At 31.6% G+C, this 24,993-nt stretch overlaps 1 protein-coding gene and 1 pseudogene across 1 annotated transcript; both read left to right on the top strand.

Annotated features, from left to right (window-relative positions):
• The first annotated feature begins 1,445 nt into the window (after positions 1-1,445).
• On the top strand, positions 1,446-15,254 carry LOC107937773 (benzyl alcohol O-benzoyltransferase-like; annotated as a pseudogene).
• A 1,413-nt stretch (positions 15,255-16,667) lies between these two features.
• LOC107922563 (uncharacterized metal-dependent hydrolase YabD) lies at positions 16,668-20,524 on the top strand. The gene is made up of 8 exons (XM_016852654.2): positions 16,668-16,918; positions 17,057-17,130; positions 17,799-17,880; positions 19,542-19,592; positions 19,710-19,810; positions 19,898-20,051; positions 20,135-20,248; positions 20,324-20,524. Exons 1-8 carry the CDS (start codon positions 16,706-16,708, stop codon positions 20,438-20,440), a joined length of 906 nt encoding a protein of 301 aa, XP_016708143.1. The 5' UTR covers positions 16,668-16,705; the 3' UTR covers positions 20,441-20,524.
• Positions 20,525-24,993: the final 4,469 nt, after the last annotated feature.

The raw sequence follows: 24,993 nt of genomic DNA on the forward strand, positions 1-24,993 counted from the left end.
CTGATAACTTGAGCAGATTTGTTGAAACTGGAAATTTGTAAAACAGTCTCAACATTTGCTTTCCATAATAGGTTGTTATCTTTGTAGTAATTTTTTGTTTTAAATCCGCCAGCGAAACACGCTTGTTGAATCTCATTCTTTTTTTTTTCAGCCTTCTTCAGTTGTATTTATCATTTCTCCATCGAAATGAACATAAATAAACAAAATTTGGGAGCTCATCTTAAAAAATTTTGCTTCCTTCTCAACAAAGAAAAAATCTAATATTTTTAATCTCGATTTTCAACTAATAAATCAAAGAAAAAAGCAAACCAAAACTCAAGTGCAAGACAAAACACCTATATATATTTGATAAATTTGGAAGACAATTTTTTTATTTGACAAAAAAATTGTATTGGGGCCGACACCCAAAAAAAAATTTTTAATAAAAAATACACTGATACTGGCCATTAGTGTTCCAAAGTAAAAAAAATGCATTGGAAGCCGAAAATTGTATTTGGTGCCAGCCATTACATGGCCAGCACTCAAATTTTTTTTTTAAATACACTAGTTCACCCATCAGTGTTCCAAAGTAAAAAAAAATGCATTGGGAGCCAAAAATTGTACTTGGTGCTGGCCATGTACCAATTTTTTTTAATAAAAATACACTGATGCTAACCATCAGAGTTTCAAAGTAAAAAAAAATGCATTGGGAGCCAAAAATTATAATGGCCAGCACCCAAATTTTCTTTTTTTTTAAATACACTTGTTCGACCATCAGTGTTCCAAAGTAAAAGAAAATGCATTGGGAGCCGAAAATTGAACGCTGGCATCCAAAAATTTTTTTTTAATAAAAATACACTGGTGCCAGCCATCAGTGCTCTAAAGTAAAAAAAAACATTGGGAGCCGAAAATTGTACTTGGTGCTAGCCATTATATGGTCAGCACCTAATTTTTTTTTTAAAATACACTAGTTCGGCCATCAGCGTTCCAAAGTAAAAGAAAATGCATTGGGAGCCGAAAATGATTGTAATGGCCTGCACCCAAAATTTTTTTAAATATTGGTATTGTTGTATATCAGTATGATACGATTTAAAAAAAATACCTTGGTGCCGGCCATTGGGTTTCCAAACTCAAAAAAAAATATTTTTTTAAGCCTGATACAATCATCAGTCAATAATGAGGCCAAAACACTAGGTAGTGCCGGTCATTAGATTCCCAAAATGTAAATCTACTATTCATTTCAGATTATTTTGGTGAATATTTTTGAACTAGAGTAATTTTATCTATATTTTTTTTTTTTGGACTAGATGGGTAAAATAGTCTACATCATCTCTAAATTATGCATATACGCATCAAGCAATTATTTTTTGTTTTTTCCTGCAATTTCTCTTTCTTCATTCATTGCAACGTAAGATGACAACTCTAAATTTGACTTCTATCTCCAAAACTGCAAGAGTATATTCCGATCCTTCTGGAATCGTTTCCTATTATAAAATCATTTTCAGTCACAAATACTTGGTATGTCCATAGATTTCTAGGTTCCATGGCAATAGCTTCTAGCATTCCTCTTGTATTCTCAGTCCAACGATGCAAACCCGAGATTCTGGCTCCAACCAAGCCCACACCACATGAACATAAACTTCTATCTGACATTGATGATCAGGCGGCTCTTCGCTTCCAAGTTCCATTTATCCAATTTTATAAGTACGATCCCTCCATACAAGGAAAAGACCCAGCCGAGGTTATTAGGGAGGCACTTGCAAATGCCTTAGTGTTTTATTATCCATTTGCAGGTAAACTAAGGGAAGGGGCTAATGGTAAGCTCATAGTGGATTGCACCGGTGAGGGTGTGATGTTTATAAAAGTCGATGCCGATGTTACACTTGAACAATTTGGCAATGTACTTCACCCACCATTCTCTTGCTTTGATGAGCTCCTTTACGATGTTCCTGGCTCTGAAGGGATGCTTAATTGTCCACTATTGTTAATTCAGGTAATAAATAACCCACTAACTATTTTTTATTTTATATTTAATTATTGTAATATATATTAAAAAATTATTATACTAATAACTAATCGAAGCAAAATTAGTTGGAAATATTCACATTTTCACGATTTTAAATCCAATATACCCTTTATCACCAAAAAAAAAAATCCAATATACCCATAAAAGTGGAGAGTGGAGTAATTTGATTCTTGTACTTGATGGTGAGAATACCTATGTATGATCACAAATTTCAACTTTTCGGAAGTTTAAAATAACTTTTACTCTTAAATTTATTTATCAAAGCAAGGCATTTTAGGCCAAATAATTCTTATATTAAAAACTAAAAGAATCTATAAAACCTTTATCTATCTACTTTGTTGTTTTTTGTTCTTTGCCTGTTCATTTTTCTTCTTTTAAAAAAAGATTCAATTAGCTTTTGCTTGTTCTAAAACTACCAAAGTCTATAAAACCTAAAAAAAATCTTGATTAGATGAGGTGTAGGGGTATATGTTTGAGTAGTTATTTCTTATGGTACCATCCAAATTTGCTTCTAAAAACCATCTAAGTACTCATCACATTCATTTTTCTTTCTTCACAAGGTTACTCAACATGATTTAATCTTTAAAATATTAATTTATTCAGTTAATTAATTTATTTTTTAACAGATAACACGACTAAAATGCGGTGGTTTCATTTTCGCTATCCGCTGTAACCATATAATATGTGATGGCATAGGCCTAAAACAATTCATGTCTACCATAAGCGAAATGGCACGAGGTGCAACTGCATGCTCCATCTCACCTATTTGGGAAAGACATCTCTTAGATGCTGGAGATCCACCCCGAGTCACATTCCATCACCATGAGTATGATGAAGTAGAACCACCACCACCTCTTGGCCATTGGATAACTTGGTTCAACGTTCTTTTTTCTTTGGCCCTGCTGAAGTTTCAACTCTTCGTAGTCTCCTCCCACTCCACCTTTGTCATTGCACCACCAAGTTCGAACTCCTAACAGCTTGCTTATGGTGTTGTCGAACCATTGCTCTAAATCTTAACCCCAATGAAAAGGTACGCATGCTATGCGTCGGAAACTTACGTTCCAAATTCAATCCTTCATTGCCATTGGGATATTATGGGAATGCCATTGTCTTTCCAGCAGTAATAACAACAGTTAGAAATCTTCTCCATAATCCATTAGGGTATACAGTGGAACTATTGAAGCAAGCCAAAGCAAGCATGACAAAGGAATATGCCAAATCAGTGGCAGCTTTAATGGTGCTTAGGGCTAAACAACTTAATTTCACAGTAGTTGTTGGATCTTTTGTTGTATCTGATTTAACAAAATAGGATTCGAAGACATCGATTTTGGATGGGGTAAGGCAGTGTTTGCAGGGGCAGCAAAAGCTGTTGGGGTGATAAGCTTTTTCGTATCAACCAAGAGCAAGAAAGGAGAAGTTGGAACTTCAGTACCTATTTGTTTGCCAGCTCCAGCCATGGATAGATTTGAGAAGGAATTGGACAACATGTTGAAAGGCCATCCAATTCAAGGTAAGGAAGAAAGTATTTATTTAGTTATTTCAAAAGCTCTGTAAAAGTAGTGTTCAGTATCATTTTTAAGATTACAATAATGATAGAATCACCAATGTGATCTTAAATTAATGCATAACATTCACTGATGTTATAATGGTAATGTGCAGTTTTGTCACGTGCCACGGGAGATTAATAGATTTGCAGATGTTCCCGTGGAAGTGGATCGAGAGATGATGTTAATGGCTTGGTGGTGATATCAGCCATTGTTTATCTCGTGTTTTTTTTTTTTTTTTTGTACATGGTCTAGTGGTTTGCGTTGGAACTTTTCATTGGCCAGGCCGAGTCGAAGGCTCGCTCGAAATGTAGAAGGGTTTGGATATTTTTGGCCTGGACTTGGCCGGAATTCACTAAATGATAAATTTTTTTTTGTTTTTAATATTATTTTCTTATTTTTTCCCTATTTTGCTACCATTTTATTATTATGTTGTTACTATTTTGTTGTTATTTTTTGGATATTGTATAAAACTTATTTTATTGTTAATTTTGTTATTATTTTAAAGACATTTGTTAATTTTGTTATTATTTTAGAGGCATTTGCTTGTTAAGTTGCATCTATTTTAGTGTTATTTAAGTATATATATTTTTTAAAATTTATTTTCAATTTGTTGAGAAATATTTATTTTGATGTTTTTAGTATTTTTAATATATTATATATATAAATATATTAAAATTATATAAAAAATAATATATAAATTAATATGGGCAGGTCAGGTCAGGCCGAGGTTTTAACATTTTTATTCAGGTTGGGCTTGGGCAAAATTTTAGGCCCATTTTTTAGGTCGGGCTGAGCCTAGCAAACAGGCCTAAATTTTTAGTTGAGCCCGGCCCGGCCCATGCACACCTCTAGTTTGCATTTGGGAGCTTGTGTATATTTGTATATTTGTTTGATTATAAACTTCTATGAAACAACTTTTATAAAAAGATAAGAAAATCTCAATTAAATAATGAAAAGATAAGATAATCTCAAATGTATATTTGTTTCATTGGAAACAACTTTTATGAAATATTTTCAAAAAATATGTCAAACAATAGAAAATATTACACAAGTTCATCCAAACACCAAAAAATATTAGTTTTTCCAGAAAAGTAAATCATTTTCCGAAAACCATTTTCAATGAAACAAACGGAGCCTAAATGTTTTATTGCTTTTCCTTCTGGAACTTATGGTGAACTTGAATTTGCCTCTTGTTTGACGGTATTAATAGTGATCCCAATATGGCGTGTTTAAGGCACTTCAAGAATTTTAGGAATTTTGTGACTCGACTCTCTCCCCTGCCTTTCTTATTGATTCTACTCTTCCCGCCATTCATGGATGCTAGAAACTTTCCCCTCCTTTTGTCAAGCATAATTGTGGTGCTTACTTTGGACCTAAAAATTACCTTGGTTTACACTTGTTCCAAGTTATTGTTCTACTACTTGTTTGAAAAAGATTTTGTTGAGATCTGATATAGTGCATTGGTTGGCAGTTCAACATTAGCCACCATCTCAATTTTGTGATCTACCTCCCTCTTTAGTGGTAATTTCTTGGGCAACTCGGCAAGCGTTTCATCACTAAAAGACTATAGTACTTATGCCAACTTTTCGAAAATCTCATCGATAGGTTTTTGAAGCTCATTAAACTTCAATGTTATTAAGTAGGGAACTTCATCTTTGCGCGCACCTTTGGCAAACTGGATTACGGACAATACCTTGGCTCTAACACCCACCTCACAACTAAACTGTACTACACACTGATGGTGGAGATTTAGGATAATCGGCAAAAGGAACTAGAAGGGCATTGATCAGGTTAAGGAAGTTTAATCCAACAAACAAAGTCATAGTCATCAAGTGGTATTGTTGGATCTGGTGCCCAAAGCATATAAAGCATTTTGATATAAAAGAATAACCAAACAATCAAGTATAGACATGAACTTAATCCAACAATCAATTCATTAATTAACCAATAAGCAATATCAACGCAAAATAAAGCTTAACACCCAAATAGACATTTCATCAAATAGTTGATATGCATAACATAAAGGTAAGGGTAAGAAATGCTCATTTAGATATGGAACCAATGACACCCAAAAGTTTGATCCATCTCCATTTACAAAAGTCTTTAACAAGAAGAAGAAAGAAAACAACAAAAACAAAATCTATTCTAAAAAGAAAAAGGGAAAACCTAATCTAAAAATGAAAAGAAAAGAAAAAGGAAAAAAAAAACCTAACCTAACCTAAAACTATGAAAGAAAAAAAGATGATAAGTCACCAAAATCTACTCTCAAAAGCTTATAAGGTAGTATTTATATTCTACTAACATTTAAAGTAACATTGAAAATTATGCCCTTAAATAAAAAGTGACTTAAGTTTATTTGGACACAAAATTGCTCCTACAGTTTTTCACCCATCAGGCTTTGGTGTCGTGACACCCAAGCTTCAGCGTCGTAACATCCGAGGTTGCGGGAATGATCTTAGCTTTTGGGGGTTCTTGATGTCGCAACACCTTCAACATTGGCCTTGTCTCCATCACTTCAACTATTAGCAGTGGTATTGTAACCTTGAAGGTTGGGAATTGTAACTTCAAGCTTGGTGTCACGACACTCGCGACATCCTCGATAGACTGCTCCAGGTTAGTTTCTCATTGAAGTCTTGCACCCCTGAGGTGATGGAGGCTTAGTGATGCAGTTTTCTTCAAGGTTTGATCATCGTTGTCTCCCCACACAATCTCAATTCAATCATTAGACTCCCAATGGCGTAGTTTTGCCAATTTGGGTCTCAAAAGAGGTAAAATATAAGAAAAACTATCATTAACACTAAAATATATGCATCAGTAAAAAGCAACAATAAAACTCGTAAAATACTTGAAAACAAGCTCATTAAGTACTCGAGAAAGCCTATTTTGACGCATCAAATTAAGGAAGATCAAACTAGGGTATCCTCTCTTTGGCATTACATAATAGATGAAAATTAAACATGGCTACGAGTCATTTGTCTTTGTGATGAATGACTTGATTACTAACTGAAATTAATTGACGTTTCATGAAGAAAGATGTAATGATTACAATAAGATAAAATAGGATTATATTGGGAGAACGGATATATCCCAAAGAGATTAATGATATCCTATGAAGGTGACACACTTATGGCAAGGTTATTAGACAAGCACTAATCAAGTAGCTTTCGTAATGGTATGTTATTAGGGAAAGCTCAGTCACGATACTATAGTGGAATGACTTCATGATTAAATGAGTTTATAATTAATAGGAGAAAAGCTGAAACTTAATTATAAATCATTTTAGACCTAATTACAAATGTTCAATCGGTCCCTCTACTAGCTTGTTGAAACCAGAAATGAATTGCATATTAAATCAAAGAAATGGATAGAAATGATAAAGTTAGAGAAATGGGTTACATGTAAAAATGAATGTGGTTTCTCACTAAGTATGAAAATGACCAAAGAATTAAATTAAGTTTTTCGAATTATTATTTAATTAAATAATTAAAGTTCAAAAATGGAATTAAATTAATTGGTTATCGTGAATCCATTGAATGTAGAAATTAAATATATTTTCTCATATATCCTTTCACGGTAAAGTTGTCATGACTTTAACAGAATTAGAATTGAGTTGGGAAAATTATTTAATTGGAAAATTAATTAATTTAAATTAATTTAATAAATAATTTATGTTTTGGAAAATATAAAAATATGTATTGAGTTTGATTAAATTATAAAATGTTTGGTTAAAAGTTTAGGAAGCACATATAATTGGACCCAATGCAAGAAAGGCCCAAACCCCCTTCATAACAAGTATAAAGGGCAACAACCCTAGTAAAATAACTACGGTAAGCCGACCCTCTCTCTTAATTCAACTAGGGGATTATTTTTCTATTAAATAAATATTGTTTGTATTCTACTAATTCAACTAGGGTTTCACTCCCTATAAATAGATACATGGCACTAGTAGGGTTAAAAAAAGTAACTTTGAGATATTGGTACTCTGCCTAAAAATAACTCAAAATTTATTTCTAAGGATAAGTCTTATTTTTCGATAATAACAATTCTACTGGTTTCTATAAGAGAGAGATTTATTTTCCTACTAAAGCTAAGAAAATTATTATTTTTTATTTTGTGTTTGATTTGAAATTGTCCGAGTCCACACTTGAGGCAATTCGTGATATGAGAATAGCAAAAAAGGTCGTTCAATTGAAAGTCAGGAACATTTAGGATCCCTCTCACTCAAAGCGCAGGTACTATTTCAAGAAAAAGTTTATTGTTATAAATATCACAAACCAACTCAGTTTTCAAAATTTTATTTTTTTCGTTGTGCAAGAAAATTGTTTTCAAGCTAGATTTTTTCCAACATGTATTACCTCAATAGATTATTTTCTAACCCAACCTCCAAAGTATAGCTCAGCTTATTTTGCAACTCCCATACTAAGAACCCTTTTTGAGTTAACAGCTTCATCCATTCAATTGTCTTCTCAACTTTGAGACCAAGTTTCTCAGTAGTCTTTTCATATATGAGCAAATAAGATGTTCTGATGTCGACAAGAGCATCCAATTTTCTACCTACTGTAGTCTACGAACATCAGCCCCTTCCACCTTCAACACTTTGTGGCTTCAGTGGTACTTAAGTTCGAGCCAAGTTTCATGGGCTCTTTTCCTAGATCATCATACCCTTAATACTAGAAATCATGCCTTGTTTTAGACCTCTCACCTTATGTGGACCATTGCAAAGAAAGCACTTCACTAGCTTCTTATCTTTCTTTTCTTCCACAGCTTGTGGACTTTGCTTTTACTATCTGAGGCTTACCATTTCCATTTTTTGGTTGCTTATATTTATCTCTTCCATCTTTCCCCTTTGGTCTGGATTTAGGCTTGGAAGACTCATGCTTCTCTAACTTTTTCCCACCCAGCTCAATTAATGATTTTGGTACTATTATGGCTTTGGTAAGTTCTTGTGCTTAACCTAGGGCCTTAATCCATCTATAAAAGAAGAAAAGGATTATTTCTCAATCAAGTTTAAAATTTGGAGTATCTACTCATTGAAATCTTGCACATATTCCTAAACAACGCCTTATTACATAAGCCATCACAACTTGACATAAGACTCTTCTTCAACATACTTTGGGTAAAATTGTTGCTTAAATTCTAATTGAAACTCCATCCAAGTCTTAATAATGGTGCCATCACATTTCTCATCTATGCACCTATGATACCACTATAAAATAGCAACATCGATAAAATACATAAAGGCAATGTTTAACTTAGTGGCATTATCCTCAATGCAAATAGCATGGAAGCATTGTTTCATTTCCCACAGAAAGTTGTCTACATATCTATCATACTTGGTCTATTTAATCTCTTTTGGTTTAGGGACACCAATTTCCTGGTTGGGTGTTATAGCCAGCATACCATTACCCACAACTGGTTTGCACAAAACAAGCTCCTCCTTGAGCTCATCTATTTATTTCTTCAAACCTTCCACTACAGCTTCAAGAGGATCATTCCTCTAGTCAACATGTCCATAATGGCGTTAAAAGCCTCTTCTATCTCCTCCTTAAGCTCGTCTCTCATATATTCCAACTCTTTGATGCGACCTTCAACCATCTTAAGGCTTTCCTTCACACCCCTTATGGATTCCTCAAGTTTGGAAACTCTTTCATCCATCATTGACAACATATCCTTCAAATTGTTTGCTTTCTTATTGTAATAGGCCCAATTTGTCCACCCGTCAATAAAATAAAATCAAATATAAAAAAACAATTAAACAGTCCAAATCAACCCAATACAGTGGCCCAAGCACTTAAATGTTAACCCACTAAGGCAGCCCATTTAAATTTAAACCCAGTTACAATATGGCCCAAATCACTCACCCGATAGCCGAAAATGAAAATCAGCAGCAAGGAACCCTAGAGGATCCTCGCCCCGCAATCAGCCGCTCTCCTATGCACACCTTCGCACGTACACCGCCCTCCACGTCACTGTACGGCTTCTATACGCCTGCAGAAAATTGACACGCAAAGAGCACAAGCAGCCACCTGCACACAACGAGCGCAACAAAGAAGGCAAAAAACGACAGTAAAAATAGAGAAAATAAGAAAAAGAGGGATTCGGGGGAGGAGATTATTTATTTTCCTTTTGATTTGCTGTAATTCGGACAATATAAAGCCATGTTAAAAAATCTGTAAGGGGGGACGATCAACACACACACAATATCAGTACACAAAGAGAAAACGAATATTGTATTAAAGAAGATTGAAAGAACAAGCAATAAAAAAGGGGTCTTTGAAGGTGATTTTCAAGTTTTCTTCTCTTGTCTTCATCATTCTCCGATTTCCTTTTTTCTTTTATCTATTGTTCGAAAAGAGAAAGAAGAGTTTGAGGTTTTACTTGTGTTGCGAAGCCGTACCCTCATCCTCTTCGTCGTGATCAGAGAAAGGGTGGGGGAATCGGAGGTCTTTTGCGCGGCTGGGGTTGAAGCGGCGCTGAGAGAGGAGAAGCTTTTTTTTCCCTTTCTTTTTCGTTATTTTTTTAGGGTAGCTGAATAACCCTTTAGGGTTTCTTTATTTCTCTGTTTTAAAGGGTTTAAACGGTGCCGTTTGGGGCCTGAACAATGGCTCCCAAAACGGCATCGTATTGCCAGGTGGCCCGCTCTCGACCCGATGACCCGACCTAGGTGCAGCTTGACCCGCGCATTCTGGCGTAGGGAGGGTATTTCCTCGGCCAGCCCCTTCCCTTTTTCAGTGTTTTCAAATCAAGCATTTTTCTTTCTTTCCGATTTGGTCTTATATTTTGTTTTTTGTTTCATTCTGGTCCAGCGCGCAACGCGGCGTTTTGGAGGGTGGGGAATATTCCCCTTTCGGTCCCCCATGTCATTGCGCTTTGCGATTTGGGCCCATTTCTTTTATTAGTTTTAAATTTTACCCTGCTTTATTTTTTTATTATCAATTTCGTCCTCTGTTTATTATATTTGCTAAAAATCATTTAATTTGTTATTCTTACTATTGTTATTATTATTAACATTATCTCAGCATATATAGTTTCTTATTTTCACATATATACGCACATACATTATTTTATTTCATTACACATTATTATTTTATTTTTCTATTCTAATATATTAGCATATATTTGGTGTAAATTATTATTTATACATTTCATTAATATTTTTTAAATGTTTATCCATATACTTTTGCGATTAAAAATTAGTAATGTCCTTATAATACTATTTTATGCGCATATGTATATATAATATATATCAAATGTGTCTATTTTGCATATGAATGTATATTATTAATTTTATTATTGTATTTCCCACCTATACTTAAAACATACATAATGTATTCAAAAACTCCTTGGTGTATCTCACTTTTTTTTATTTTTTATATATTATGTGCCATTACCCTTTTTTATGAATATTATTTTTTAAATTAACAAATATATGTTTTTTTAAATTATGATATTTTTTATTTATTCGGGTATTATTATTCCATTTGACAACTCTTTTTTAACTATAATTGTGATTTATCTCAAATTCTTATATATACTATTTATTTTCAATTTATTTGAATTATAATTTCTTTTATACGTACATCTTAAATTATTTTAAATTCATACACTTTTCATGCGCATTAATTTAATTTAGTGTTTTGAGGGACTTTAAATTCTTTAGTTTTTAAATGTTAACATAACATACATGATGTGAGAATTGTTCTTGGGTGCATTGTATTGTTTGTTTGTAGTTGTTAATTATTTATAGATCATTAGATTGCAATTTGTTTACAAATGATTGCTTAACATTGTATATTATTCCATCAAATTTCTTTCATTAAATCTTGCGTTTAACATGGTTTAAGTATCGAAATCCCTTTTAGATGTTACAATACTCGACATTCATAATTCACGAGAGAATTGTGCCCTAACTTACTGGGCTTCAATTTTTCTGATGAATTCAGGTAATTAAGCATCTCTTGGGTAATAAAAACCTCATGGTTTCAAAAATAAAATTCATAAGATTTCAAAATGTTGGATCCTAACTTACTGGATACGACATTCTGTTATCTCAATTTTAAAATAAAGGCAATGTTTGATGTTTAAGAATTTCGAGAAATTTGATCCCTAACTTATTGGGTTCGAATTTCCCGATCGACTTGAATTATAGAATATCCTTCTTCGAATACGTGATTTTCTAAAAAGGGGAACAAAATTAATTTCAAAATTGGATTGTTGCACCCTAACTCACTGAGTGTAGTAATTCATTCCTTCAAAACGAGTCCGTCTTGTTATTCAATTTGGTTTATTCAAATTTGAACTTTAAAAGGATCGTATTTTAAAATCTTTTCAAATCCTCGACACTAATACATTAAACAATCAGATTCGGTACCAATTTTGGGCGTTACGAGGGTGCTAACCCTTCCTCGTGGGTAACCGACTCCCGAACCTATTTTCTCAAAATTCACAGACCTAAAATTTATTTTCAAGGTGATCCGATCACACCACAATAAAAGACCGATGGCGACTCCATTTCCGTTTTCAAAATCGATACTCATTTTTCAAATTTCACAAAAAAAAAATGGTTTCGACACTTATACCTCTCACGAGTCTTTGGTAGGGCATTATGATAATATGCTTAAGTTATCATCTCAATTTAGCACTTTAAATGAACCTTGATCTGATACCAACTATCACGGGCTTGGACTTTAATCGAGTGAACCATGCGACCTTAGGTAGGAATTCGCTACAAATTGCCTAAGTTAGCTTGAACCCTAGAAGTTGAGATCTCTAAGACACTAAAGCTAGAAAGTTACTAAGCGAAACAAGTAGAAAGTAAGAAAAACTCAATATAGCTTAAAGTAATTGCTCTCTACATATTGAATAAATCAAATGGTGAATGATACAAATGAGGCTGGGGAAAACCTCAATTTATAGTTGAGCCACCCTTACATCAATAGTATAGATTGGATCATATCAATGGCTTATATTGAAACCTATCTATAAGATAAAGTCCTAAGAAATTTAAACATTTATACTTAGAATACAAAATTACCCTTGGTAAAATACAAGTTACTAAAATGTTTATATGATCACCAGGCTTTAAGTAGATGGAATGTTCCAAGAATTAGGTGATCCTGATAGTTTAAAGTAAGCTCAAATCACCCACAAGAACAATTTGGGTCTGTAGTGTGGGCCTTAGTTATGGACCTTTAGAGTAGGCTGTGACATATAATTCATGTTGATTTGAATTAATGAAACTATGCTTTTAAAAAAAAATGACTCACTTTTGTTTTTTTATAAAAAGAAGGGGAAAGTCTCAAAAAATTGAACTCAAAACATAGGTCAAGTTCTTAATTGTATTTGGAGGTTCCAAAAGTGTTTTTCCACCGTAGAAGTAATGAAGAATGCTTGAATTTTGGGGTCAAAACTGTGGTGGGAAAGAGTTTTTCCTCTTAAACACAAAAGGTGGGAGGCTTTTGTTTTTTTGAGTGAGGAAGTGAAAATTATTGAAATGTCATTGTTTATGTTAATTGTTTAAAAGGTATATAAAAATTAGGTTAATTTATATTTTATATATTATTATATTAAATTATTTAAATGTTTCATGTATCATTATATTAAATTATGTAAATATCATATTCCTTAAATTTACTTTCTATTATTTTCCAAAAAGGATATTTAACCTTTAACCACAATTTTTATCCGCAATGAAAAATACTAAAATTTAACAAATCTTACATTTTCACGGTACTTTTCTATCACACTTTTTAAAAATACTTTTTAAGGGTAAACTACTAAAATAGTAACTTTTGTTTGTCTCGGGTTACATTTTAATCACTTATGTTTGAAATGTTACATTTTAGTCACTGAGCGTTAATTATTGTTAACGGTGTAATGGTAAGAAAAAAAATTAAATTGCTCAAAAACAAAAAAAAATGGGGCCCAATTGTATAATTTAACCTAAAATTTTTGTTTGAAATGATGATTTAACATGTCATGTCAGTTTACCGTTTCACCATTAACTACAATTAACGACTCAGTGACTGAAATGTTTCAACACGATAATGTAAGTGACCAATGTCGAAACCTTTTTGTAAATTGACTTTTTATTTTTTTTAAATGAAGATGGAGTCGCCACCAATCCTTTTTAATTAGGTGTAATTGGATCACCTCGAAATTTGATCACTTTAATAAAAGGTTAAATTTACTAAAATGATAATTTTCAATCTACAAAATCTTGAAAATGGGTTCGGGAGTCGGTTACGTATGAGGAAGGATTAGCACCCTCATAACGCCCAAAATTAGTACCTAGTTGATTACTTGATGTCTTGGCATCGAAAATTGAGAAATCAAAGGGAACTAAAAATGTGATCCCTTTTTACATGATGTTATTTGATGGCATTGAAAATATCACTATCTAAATTAGATTTTATGGAAAATGCATTCTTATGTTGAGTTAGTCGAGAAGATAAGACCATGCCCCGTAAGTTAGGGCACGATGTCTTGAATCCTCGAGAACAAGAATAATCGCCATTTGATTATTACCGAAATCTCATACTTCTTTTAATTTTAATAGAATATTCGATTACTTTGGTTCGAGAGAAAAGTCATACTCTATAAGTTAGGAGCACGACCCCTTGGATTTCCCCAAATAAAGACTATTGCCTCGATCTTAAATGCCATTTACGTGTTGTACAAAAATCGATGCTATACCTTTGTGACATACGAATTTACTTGACATGGCATATTATGTCGAATGGATGGATGAATGTAGCAATATTTACAATATATTACAATGAAAAAAATTATAATATCATCAAAACAACAACATGAATAATGAAATAAAATGACAATACTATAATGAACGCAATAATATATAAATAAAATAAAATAAAATGTTCAATCAATAATACTATGTAATGATAACGATTAATATAATGAAATAATATCAAAAGGTATGATAATATAATTACATTCACAAAATATTAACTTTTGAGCAAATTTTAATAAAACTAATGTTGGTTAACAATGATAATCACTTAATGGTATTAATAGTGTCGACATTTAAAATAAAGGACCAAAATAAAAAAAGGGAAATTCGAGGGAAAAAATATAAATTATGCCACTTAAAGGGTGAAGATTAAAAAACCAGAAAGTATAGGGACTTAATTAAATAAACATGGGACTAAATCAAAACTATAACAAGATTTTAAGGTATAAATAAATAAAATAACAATAAAGGGTTAGATTAAAATATAATAAAAATGCAATGGCCAAAAGGGAAAATAAGCCAACTCCAGTGGGTTCAGAGACTTCTGGATCGGAGTTGGCTTTCCATGGCGGTGGAAAATGAAGCATCGTAGGTAAAAATTTAAACTTTTATTTTTTTTCTTTATATTTTTCAAAATAAAAAATAAAAAAAAATAAAACTATCCTCGTTTTTTTTTCTTTTGAACTTTGTTGGGTTCTTTTTTCTATTCTATTTCCTTTTTTTTTTGTTTACAGCGAGTCTGTTTAGCTTTTATAGTCAAAGTGATTACAATATTCTATTTAGTTTTCTCTTTTTTGTTTTTGCCTCTGCTCTCTATTTTTCTGCCTTTTCTTGTATTTTTTCTTTTTTTTTTGTAGGTGTCCGTGGCAAGGTCAACGGTGCTGGGGAGCCACGCCTTTGCCATTTTGGTGCAATGGTGGCAGAGGAGGTGTCAGGCCTCGGGCAGTGAGCATGCTGACGTGTTGAGGCTGCGGTGCAAAAGGGGACTTAGGGTTTTAGAGTTTTCTAAAAAAAATTTAGGTTGTGAGCTTTTAGGCATCTGTAAGTGGACTGTTTGTTATTATTTTTGTTTTTTTGTTCTTTTGTTTATGTTGGGTATGGGCTGAACGAATTTGGGCCAATACAACCAAAACGTAATATTTCAAACATAAGTGACTAAAATGTAACTGGAGGGAAACAAAAGTAACTATTTTAACAATTTATCCTTTTAAAAAAATAACTTTAAAAAAAAAATACTTAAACTAACCCTTACTATCAATAATTCATAACTCAATTCACTACTTGAATTAAATATAAAGATGTTAATGCATTACCCACTAATAAATTGAATATAAACATTTAATAATATACAACAATAGTTGACATCATTTTAATTGAATAATATCGTCGGTTGTTTCCTAGTATCAAAACGAATTTATTCTTTAAAAAAATAATAAATAAAAGATTAAACAAATCTTTTCTTTGAAGTTTTGCATTTGGATAATCTAATTCAAACTTTTATTCACATATCAAGACAACCTGGACATTTGTGAATTACTTGGATTATACGTTGTTGACTTTTCATGTTATTTTTTATTATTATTTCCATTAACATATGATTTAAGTCCTAATGAATATTGATTTATAAATTTACATGGTAATTTAGAACTAAATTATAAAAAATTATATTAATACATGGATATATTAAAATCATTTTAATACTTTCTTTAATTTTTTTTTACGTTTTTAACCTTTAAATTTGTGTTTTTCTTTTTTAAATCATCTTAAAATAGATAAAAATATTAACGTTTTTTAACTTTGTTGATGTTGCATACATATAAATGACACGTCAACATTTAATTAATTTTTTAAAATTTTAAAAATTCAAAAAACATATAAAATCATTAAGGTTATTAAGAAGTATAAAAATTATAAAAATTAAATATTTTTGCATTCAAATATTAATTAAATACCAACGTGTCATCCATGTACAAATCCACATGTGTGTCGTATCAGCAAAGTTAACATACATTAACTTTTCTATCGATTTTTGGGTGATTTAACAAAAAAAAAGTTCAAGGGTTAAGAGGTAAAAATTTATATGAAGGGACAAAATGACTTTTGTAAAGTTGGAGGGTTAAAAAAAATTATGCCTAAAATATTCGCAACATAGTTTACATGATCTTTTTTTTTATTTTCCAGGATATCTAATAAAATAACTCAATGACTGATCTTTCGTGTTTTATAAACCCATTAAAATGATAAACTATGTAGGAATAAATATGATTATATAAAAATATAATTAATTTGTTTATATAAACTCACAAATCAAGACAAGTTACACACGGATAATATATAGGGTTGTGATTAGTGGATCTCCACCTGGTTTTACATCTTTTTGTCTTTGCAACATATAAAAAAATGAAAGAAGCGATAAGCATAAAACTCTTGTACATTTCTCTTGCAGTTTTGTGTATTGTTTCAAGTGAAACAAAGATCAGATCCATGGCCATGAAATTGTTTGATGCACACTGTCACCTACAGGATCAAAGAGTCGTTGACAAGGCTCCCCTACTCATTCATATTGCCAATGCCGCAGGTGTTGTTTACATTGCTGTCGACGGCATAACTGAGGTATGCAACTTAACTATTTTTCTTAAATAAGATTACGATATGTTTCTACTTCCATATAAACCAAATCTTAGATTCAAATTCCAAAATTTTGATCTTTGAAGTTTAGTTTTGACCACTTTTTCTTTTCTTTTCTTTTAGAAAGATTGGCATCTGGTGAAAGAAATGAGTGATGAGTTTGATTCTGTGATTCCAAACTTTGGGCTACATCCATGGTAATTTATATTATCATTAGAAATTACGAGAATGCACTTTCGTAATCGTAATTAAAATAAGAAATATTATTTAAGAGCATTTTATATTTTCATTTAAAAGAATAAAGATATGTATATGGTGGTATTTGAACCCAAGCCAATTACATTAATAAAAATTTAATTTATGCCTTTTTTTCTATATTTTAATGCATTTTAATTTTATTATGCTCACATTATTATCTTCATCAGTTGTATATCTATATTTGTACTATTATTTAAGCTCCTGACTGAGTCGGTGTCACCCTCAACTAGGTCATCAACTCAATTAAAAAATTATGGGAATGTCCTTCCGTAATTAAACTTATTATTATTTGAAAGTATTTTAATCTTTTCACACATATAGTGAGATTTGAACCCATGCCAATTTCATTAATAAAATTTTTAATTATTTTTTTTTCCATTTTAATAATGTATTTGGTTGAGTTGGTGCCATAAGTTAACTCGTTATCGACTCTAGATTGATGACAACACCATAATAAACAATTTAATCCATTTTTTTCATTTGAGTAGCATATATATTCCATGCATTATTATTAATGTGATATTTAAATATTCTAAATTTGTGGATTTTAACATATATAATTGTTGTTTGAGTTAAATTTATTTTTTACTCTTTGGGTCCTTTACAGGTACGTTGAAGGAAAGAGTCGCTCTTGGTTCAACACTCTGAAAGAGTTATTGGAAGCAAACCCTTCAGCTGCAGTTGGCGAGGTATTAGAAACGGATTAAACAGATGGGTTGAAATAAATCATTAGTAAAAATGATATTTATCTAACATTAAATTAAATGTTAAATTCATTATAATGAATCCGTTTCTTTTATTTTCTTAAAACATTGCTATATGCCTTTTTGTCATGGTTGGCAAGGAAATATGTGTATACATGCACATAATGACATCCCTCCAGTTGTAGGGCCTGCTCCATAAGTTTTAGTTAATATTTAAAGAAAAAAGGAAACAAATGGAATGGTATTTTACTAAGATTTTATCAAAATATCTAAATATTTACCAAAAATTGTAAAGATTTTCTTGGTGTCCTAAACTAATCAATTCAACATTTTGGCATACCAAAATTTTTAATGATTTACCAATATTTTTAAGGATTTATCAAAATTTATAAGAATTCCTAAAGTTATACCAAAATATCTATGGATTTACCAAAATTTCTGAAGTTCCACTAAAACATCTATGGATTTATCAACATTTTTAAGGTTCTTTAGAAATTTTAGTAAATCCTTAGACTTTTTGGTAGGCCAAAATGTTGACTTGATCAAATTTGGGACATTAGGGAAAATCTTTAAAAACATCGGTGAACTACCTTTAGAAATATTGTTAAATCCTTAGAAATTTTAGTAAATGCGTAGAAATATTGATAAACACTTAGAAATACTGACAAATCCTTAGATGTTTTGGTAAATCTTTAGAAATATTGATTTTTGATAAATCTATGGATATTGTGGTATAACTTTAGAAAATTTTGTAAATCCTTAAAAATATTGCTATGCGAAAATGTTGAGTTGATCGAGTCAACTAAGTAAATCTTTAGAAATTTTGGTTAAAACTTTTAGAAATATTGGTAAAGTCTTGAAAATTTTGGTATAATCTTAGAAATTCTGGTAAATACTTAGATATTTTGATATGTTAAAATATTATTTTATGTTGAGTAAATCGTTAGAAATTTTAGTATGTCAAAATGTTGAGTTAATCGAGTCTAGGGCACTAAGGAAATATTTAGAAGCATTGGTAAATGCTTAAATATTTTGATATAACCTTATAACTTTATTTTATTTTTACATTTCTTTAGAAATTTTGGTATGCCAAAATGTTGAATTGATCAGGGAGAAATTTTATAAAATCTTTATATATTTTGATATAGCCTTAGAAATTTTGATAAATTCTTAAATATTTTGGTAAAACATTATAAATTTTGAAAATTACTTAGATATATTAATGATTAACCTTTCATTTTTCCTTTTTCCCATTTTTAACGAGAACTCGGGAGAAACTCTTTGTAAAGAGCACACCCTAAAAAAACCTACCCTTAAACAAGCATATAAGTATAAATTAAAGGGCAATGAGGCATTGGGTTGTAGGTTAAGGCGGAGATCATGTAGAATTGCAATGTGTGAATCCCCACCTCTTTTTATGTGTGCATCATGTATGAATTTTCTTAAATTTTCATTTTTGTATGCATAAATATAACTTTTTTAGAAATATAATTTAATTTTAGTCAAGCTGTCTCTCGTAATTAATATATTGACCAAAATCTCAACCCAAATTAATTTAATTGGGTCCCATCCTTATTAATTGAAGTGTTTAAGTAGTACATTATTGATTAAATCATCCCGACCATTTTGTTCCCATGTATTTTCAGATTGGTTTAGACAAAAGTCCACTGGCAAAAGGGGTTGATTTCGGGGAACAGGTGAATCTTTTTTACCATATAATCAGACTCCGTTAAAGATAATATTTATTTTTTAAAAAATAATAATAATAAATTGAATAAACAAGATTTAAAGATTATTTCTTATATTATTGGAAGGTGGAAGTGTTTAAGAAACAGCTTCAGCTTGCAAAGGATTTGAAAAGACCAGCAAGTGTGCATTGTCTTGATGCATTTCCCGAGCTTCTCCAAATAATGAAGTATGTTTCCTTTCTATGATATATTGATTTATTTTGTTAAAGTTTAATGGTTTGATTCTTATTTGTTTAACTAATTTGAAATGGAAGGGAAATAGGACCATTTCCAGCAGGTGTAATACTCCATTCTTTCCAGGGATCTCCAGAGGTAGTACCTCAACTTACAAAGCTTGGCTCCTACTTTTCATTCTCTGGACATTTGATGCCATTAAAAGAAGACAAGGCCAGAAAGATTGTGAAGGCGGTAATTTATATGTTCATCACTTTCATTCATTTACATCCCAAACGAAACAAATGATGAGTGTAATGAAAACGGAGTATTGACAGGTACCTTTGGATCGAATATTATTGGAGACGGATGCACCTGATGCCCTTCCCATAAACCCTATTTTCTTTGTTCCTGGAAATGCTACCCTTAATCAGCCTGCAAATGTTCATAGTGTATGTCTTCTTCCTCTTTTCTATTTTAAATCCATAGAATTCAGTAAGGAATGATCAAGTAATTCAATGATGCAGGTACTTACATATGTTGCATCTTTACTGGAATTGAGTAAAGAAGAATTGGCAGATATAAGTTACAAGAATGCACTTGGTGTATTCTCTTTCCAAGGTTCAAAAATTCCATTAAAATGATGGGAACCGCTGTATCATTATTACAATATTAATAATATAATAAATTTGTATGTTAAAAGAGTCATTATCTATATTATTTAAGCTAATCTTATTAATATTATTTTGAATACATTATTTTACTTTTTAATGTTCCGTTTGGAAATATAAATTTGAATTATTAGTTACCAAAATCAACTGAGAAGAATACAAAGTATTATAAGTTGAAGTGAAATCATCTTTTCCAAATGTTTGTTTCGAGCTAATACATTTTTAAGAAATTTAAATTTTGAAGACCTACAATTCTTAAATATAAATCATGAAATAGAGATAAAAAATACCAAACAAAAAATTACTTTTACTTCCATGTAAAAGTTGGAGGGCCTAACATAATTATGTTTTAATCTATCAAATGATTTTGATTATTTATTGTTTATTGAAATTTCGGTATTTTTTTTTCAAAAGAAATTCGGCATATTAACTATTACAGGCGCTAATGTAATTGGCGGCAAACACTTAGAGAGGACACGTGGTGGCAGGATACTAGCAAACCACATCAACAATTTTTAAAAAAAATATTTTTTTTTAAATTAGAAATAATTTCTCCTAAATTTGAAATTTATATAATAAATAATTTATTTATTTAAACACCAAATTTTTCAGCCCACATTTGGTCAGCATGGAGAACATGGTTTTAAACACCAAACTCCTCGCTGACAAAATTCACCGGTGAACAGAAATCTGGCGGCTGGAAGAGAGCGTGATTTTTGCGTCGGAGTAGAAGCAATCGAACCTCGTCAATTAGAAAAGGACACAAGGTTCTTAGAGAGGAATTGAAGTGCGGCGACGTCAGTAGAGTTCAACGGTTCCGATGAAACAAGTTTTCTACCGTGGTCGTCACCCAAATGGCAACGATGTAGCACGTGGTGCTGTTCCTGTTACTGATTTCGTTCAAATATAAAAATTTGTTTCTATGTGTTGATATGTTGGATCAAAAGGATGTGGAGATGGAGGAAATTCTGGTCTAGAAGTAGAGATTTTATTATACAGGTTAGATTTCGGGTTGGGTTATTTTTCTTATAATTATATAACTCGGAATCCGACCCAAGATCCGACCTTGTGTTAGAGTTTGTGTGACCCGAATCCCGTCACTTGTTGAAGAAATAAATATAGTAACAAAATAAGAGGATATGTGGGTTTTTCAACCCTTATATAGATGTAGTCGAAACTCTTCCTGTATCATTCATTTTTCAACATTAATGAATTTATTATCTTTTGCCTGTGATTTTTTTTTTCCAAAATGGTTTCTACGTAAAATCTATGTATTCTTATTTTTCTTTTCTTATTGTTTTTCTATCATTCTATTGCCATTATCGACATTTATTATAACATCCTATATAATAAAATTCTACAGACATCTCAAGGAGACCAGCTTCTTATTCTCTACTTCTAGACCAAAAATTCCTCCATCTTCACATTCGTTGATCCAATGTATCAACACTATAATACATAGAAACCAAACAAAAATAAAAACTATTTGAAACTCAAAGCTTCTTTTTCAGGTACTTGAAGAAGAAAGCAATGATTCGCCATGAAAATATTGAGAGGGAATAAAAAGTCAAAGGAGAGAGATAAGAGAAGAAGAGTTTAGTCATTCATAAGCTAGCATCAGATGGAATGGAGTGGAGAAGAAGAACACGGGCATGACGAAGAAGTTAAAAAATAAAAATTGTTATTTTTTAATTATGTTTTATTAATTTTTAAAGAATATTATTATTAAAGAAATAATTTAGTTTTTAGAATTTTTTTTAAAATATTAAAAAAATTTGGCTGACATGTAATGCCACATCCATCCTTTCACATGGCATGTCATGTGTCCTCTTCTAGTACCTATTGTCAGCCACATCAACTTCTTTTAATGATTAAATCGGTTAGCTAACGGTTTCCATTGACGGGAGGGCCTAATTGATTCTTTTTTTGGTCATTAAGGACTCAATAGGGTAGGGGCAAAGCTAGAAAACTTTTTTAAGAGGACCGAAATAAAATTGTAGTTTTTATGATAGTAAAAATGCAACTTCATCATTTTAATAGTTTATATCTTTATAGTTTTTAAAATATTAAATCAAAATTTTATCATTTTTAGGGGAAAAAGTATAATTTTACCTTTACTAGTTTAAAATTTTAAAGAGCCTAAATGGATGATGCGGTCGTTGAAAGCACCAAAAATATCTTATTCCTAATAAATAATGAAAAAGAATAGTAAAAGGGAAGTAGGGTCAAATCCTCAGGGACTGGACTTGCAAAATATATTGTTCCTTGAAATCTCAGGCAGAGTCTTGCCCAAGACAACCTGCGTTCCTGGAAAAAAATAAAAATAATAGCAGAATTAAATTATTGGATCTAGAATCGAAAAATAAAATAAAAACAGAATTAAGAATATTGAATTGAAAATTCGAGAAATTAAAAATAGAGTTAAGAGAAAGAAAATTATTATGGGAGATTCCAGCCTCCAGTTGTCTCGTTCCGCCTTGGGTTCAATCATCGGCTTTTAGATGATCCTTCCCAAACTGAATAAGCCAGTTATAGTGGAAAAAGACGCCTACGACCACCAGCTCCAAAGATTTAGACTTACGATTTAGTGGAACATGACTCTAGCCAACAATCGCTTCTATGGGATCGTCTTATGCTAGATCAACGCTTCTCAATGGCGAATCTCACGCCATTTTGTCTCTTGGGCTCGCCAACCTCTGACGCAGTAAGCTAACGAATCGACTGTGCAACCTTCCCAAAACATACAAAGCGGCCACCTTTGCATACGTTGAAAAGCTTACTTCTTAAGGGACATGGACGGAAGCGTCAGCCCCGTAGTGCGGAGAAACGATGAATACTCAGCGAGGAGGCTAAGTACGAATTCTAAGCCTCATGAACTCTTTTGGGGATTTTTGACAACCTTCGGCTAGATGGGTTTAGTGGCTCACGGTTGTGGTAGAAAAAAAATAAAAATAAAGATTTTATTGAAAGGAAATATGAAAAGAACAAAAGCCTAGACTTTTAGGGAGAAAGTGTTTACAGAAAAAGAAAGATGGGATCCCCTTTTGAGTCACTTCACCCCCTATTTATAGTGCTAGGGGATAGTCTAATCCTACTTAAATTCCTAAAAGATAAATACATTTAATTGAAGATAAATAAAGATAAAATAAAATTCTAAAAATAATCCTTAATAATTATCTCAATATTAATTATCCTAATATAATTAAAATAGAGTTTAATAGAATAAAATCTCTTCTTTTTGCATTTCAACCCTTGTGTCCTCCATGCTTGCACTTTTGGCACCAAATTTTCCTTGTGTCGCACATTGGCCCATTTTATCTCTAAATTCACTCTTTTGGCCCTTAATTTTGCTTTTACCTCAAATTTAGTCCCTATGAGATAAAAGATCATAAATAGCTCAAATTAGCAAGATCATACTCAGAATAAATACATAATTAATACATAAAAATACGTTATTCTAAAGTGTTATCAAATCCCCCTACTTAGCCCATGCTTGCCCTCAAGTATGGTTCCTATCTACTGTGAAAGTTAGATTCTGCCATAAAAGAAATACAACTCCAAAGTTTTATAAAAATCAGTCAAAAATGCATATGAAAAATAAAAAGAACCCTAAGCTTGCTTTAAGTAAAACAGAAAAAATTTTCCAATTAATACACACAAAAATTAGAATCAACTTGAATTATTTAATGAAAATTAGGTAAATTACCAAACCTACCAAGACACTCTATTTGTTTCCTCCTTTAGTCCCCAAATTATTTTTTTCTTTTCTTCTTTTTTTTTCTCTTTTTTTTTATGCTTTAGGAATATACTGAACCTTTTGACGCGAAGAGAGATGACAACCAAGCACCCCACCCCGGTTACTCAACCCAGCAAACTCCTAATTTATTATAATTTTTCTTAAGAACACATCAAACCTTTTGACGCGAAGAGAGATGACAGCCAAGCACCCACCCCGGTTACTCAGCCCAACATGTTCTTAAAAATTAATTCCGGTTAGCGGAGTTTTACCTAACACGTCACACAACCTTTTGACGCGAAATAGGATGACAACCCAAGCACCCTACCCCGGTTACTCAGTCAGTCACGTTTTTAAGCTACACTCATAACCACGGAAACATTAAACGATATTTTAATAATAACTTTTTTTTATGAGGACTTTAGAGAAAAAATAATCAAGTGTCAAAAATAAGTTTCAGTAATTACCTTAATAGTCATCAACATATTTTAGCATGCAAACATATTAAGTGTCTACCTTGTATTTAAACTTGATCAATTTTACAAAAAGCAAGATAAAGTTAACTTTATGAATCACAATTATTTTTAGTCTGATAAGAATAAAACAGTGGAGATGGCATCAATTATGGAAAATTTGTAATTTTCTCAGAAAACAAGAATCATGCTTGTAGGTCAAACAGTAGGCAATTATTGGTAAAAATCTTGGGCATGAAAAGAGGCAGGAAATTCCAAAAAAAAATATGGACAAAATAAAGTCTCAAGCAGCAACACCAGCAACAATAACCAAAATT

The sequence above is a fragment of the Gossypium hirsutum genome, chromosome D13 (genome assembly GCF_007990345.1).
Source record: "Gossypium hirsutum isolate 1008001.06 chromosome D13, Gossypium_hirsutum_v2.1, whole genome shotgun sequence".
NCBI lineage: Eukaryota > Viridiplantae > Streptophyta > Magnoliopsida > Malvales > Malvaceae > Gossypium > Gossypium hirsutum.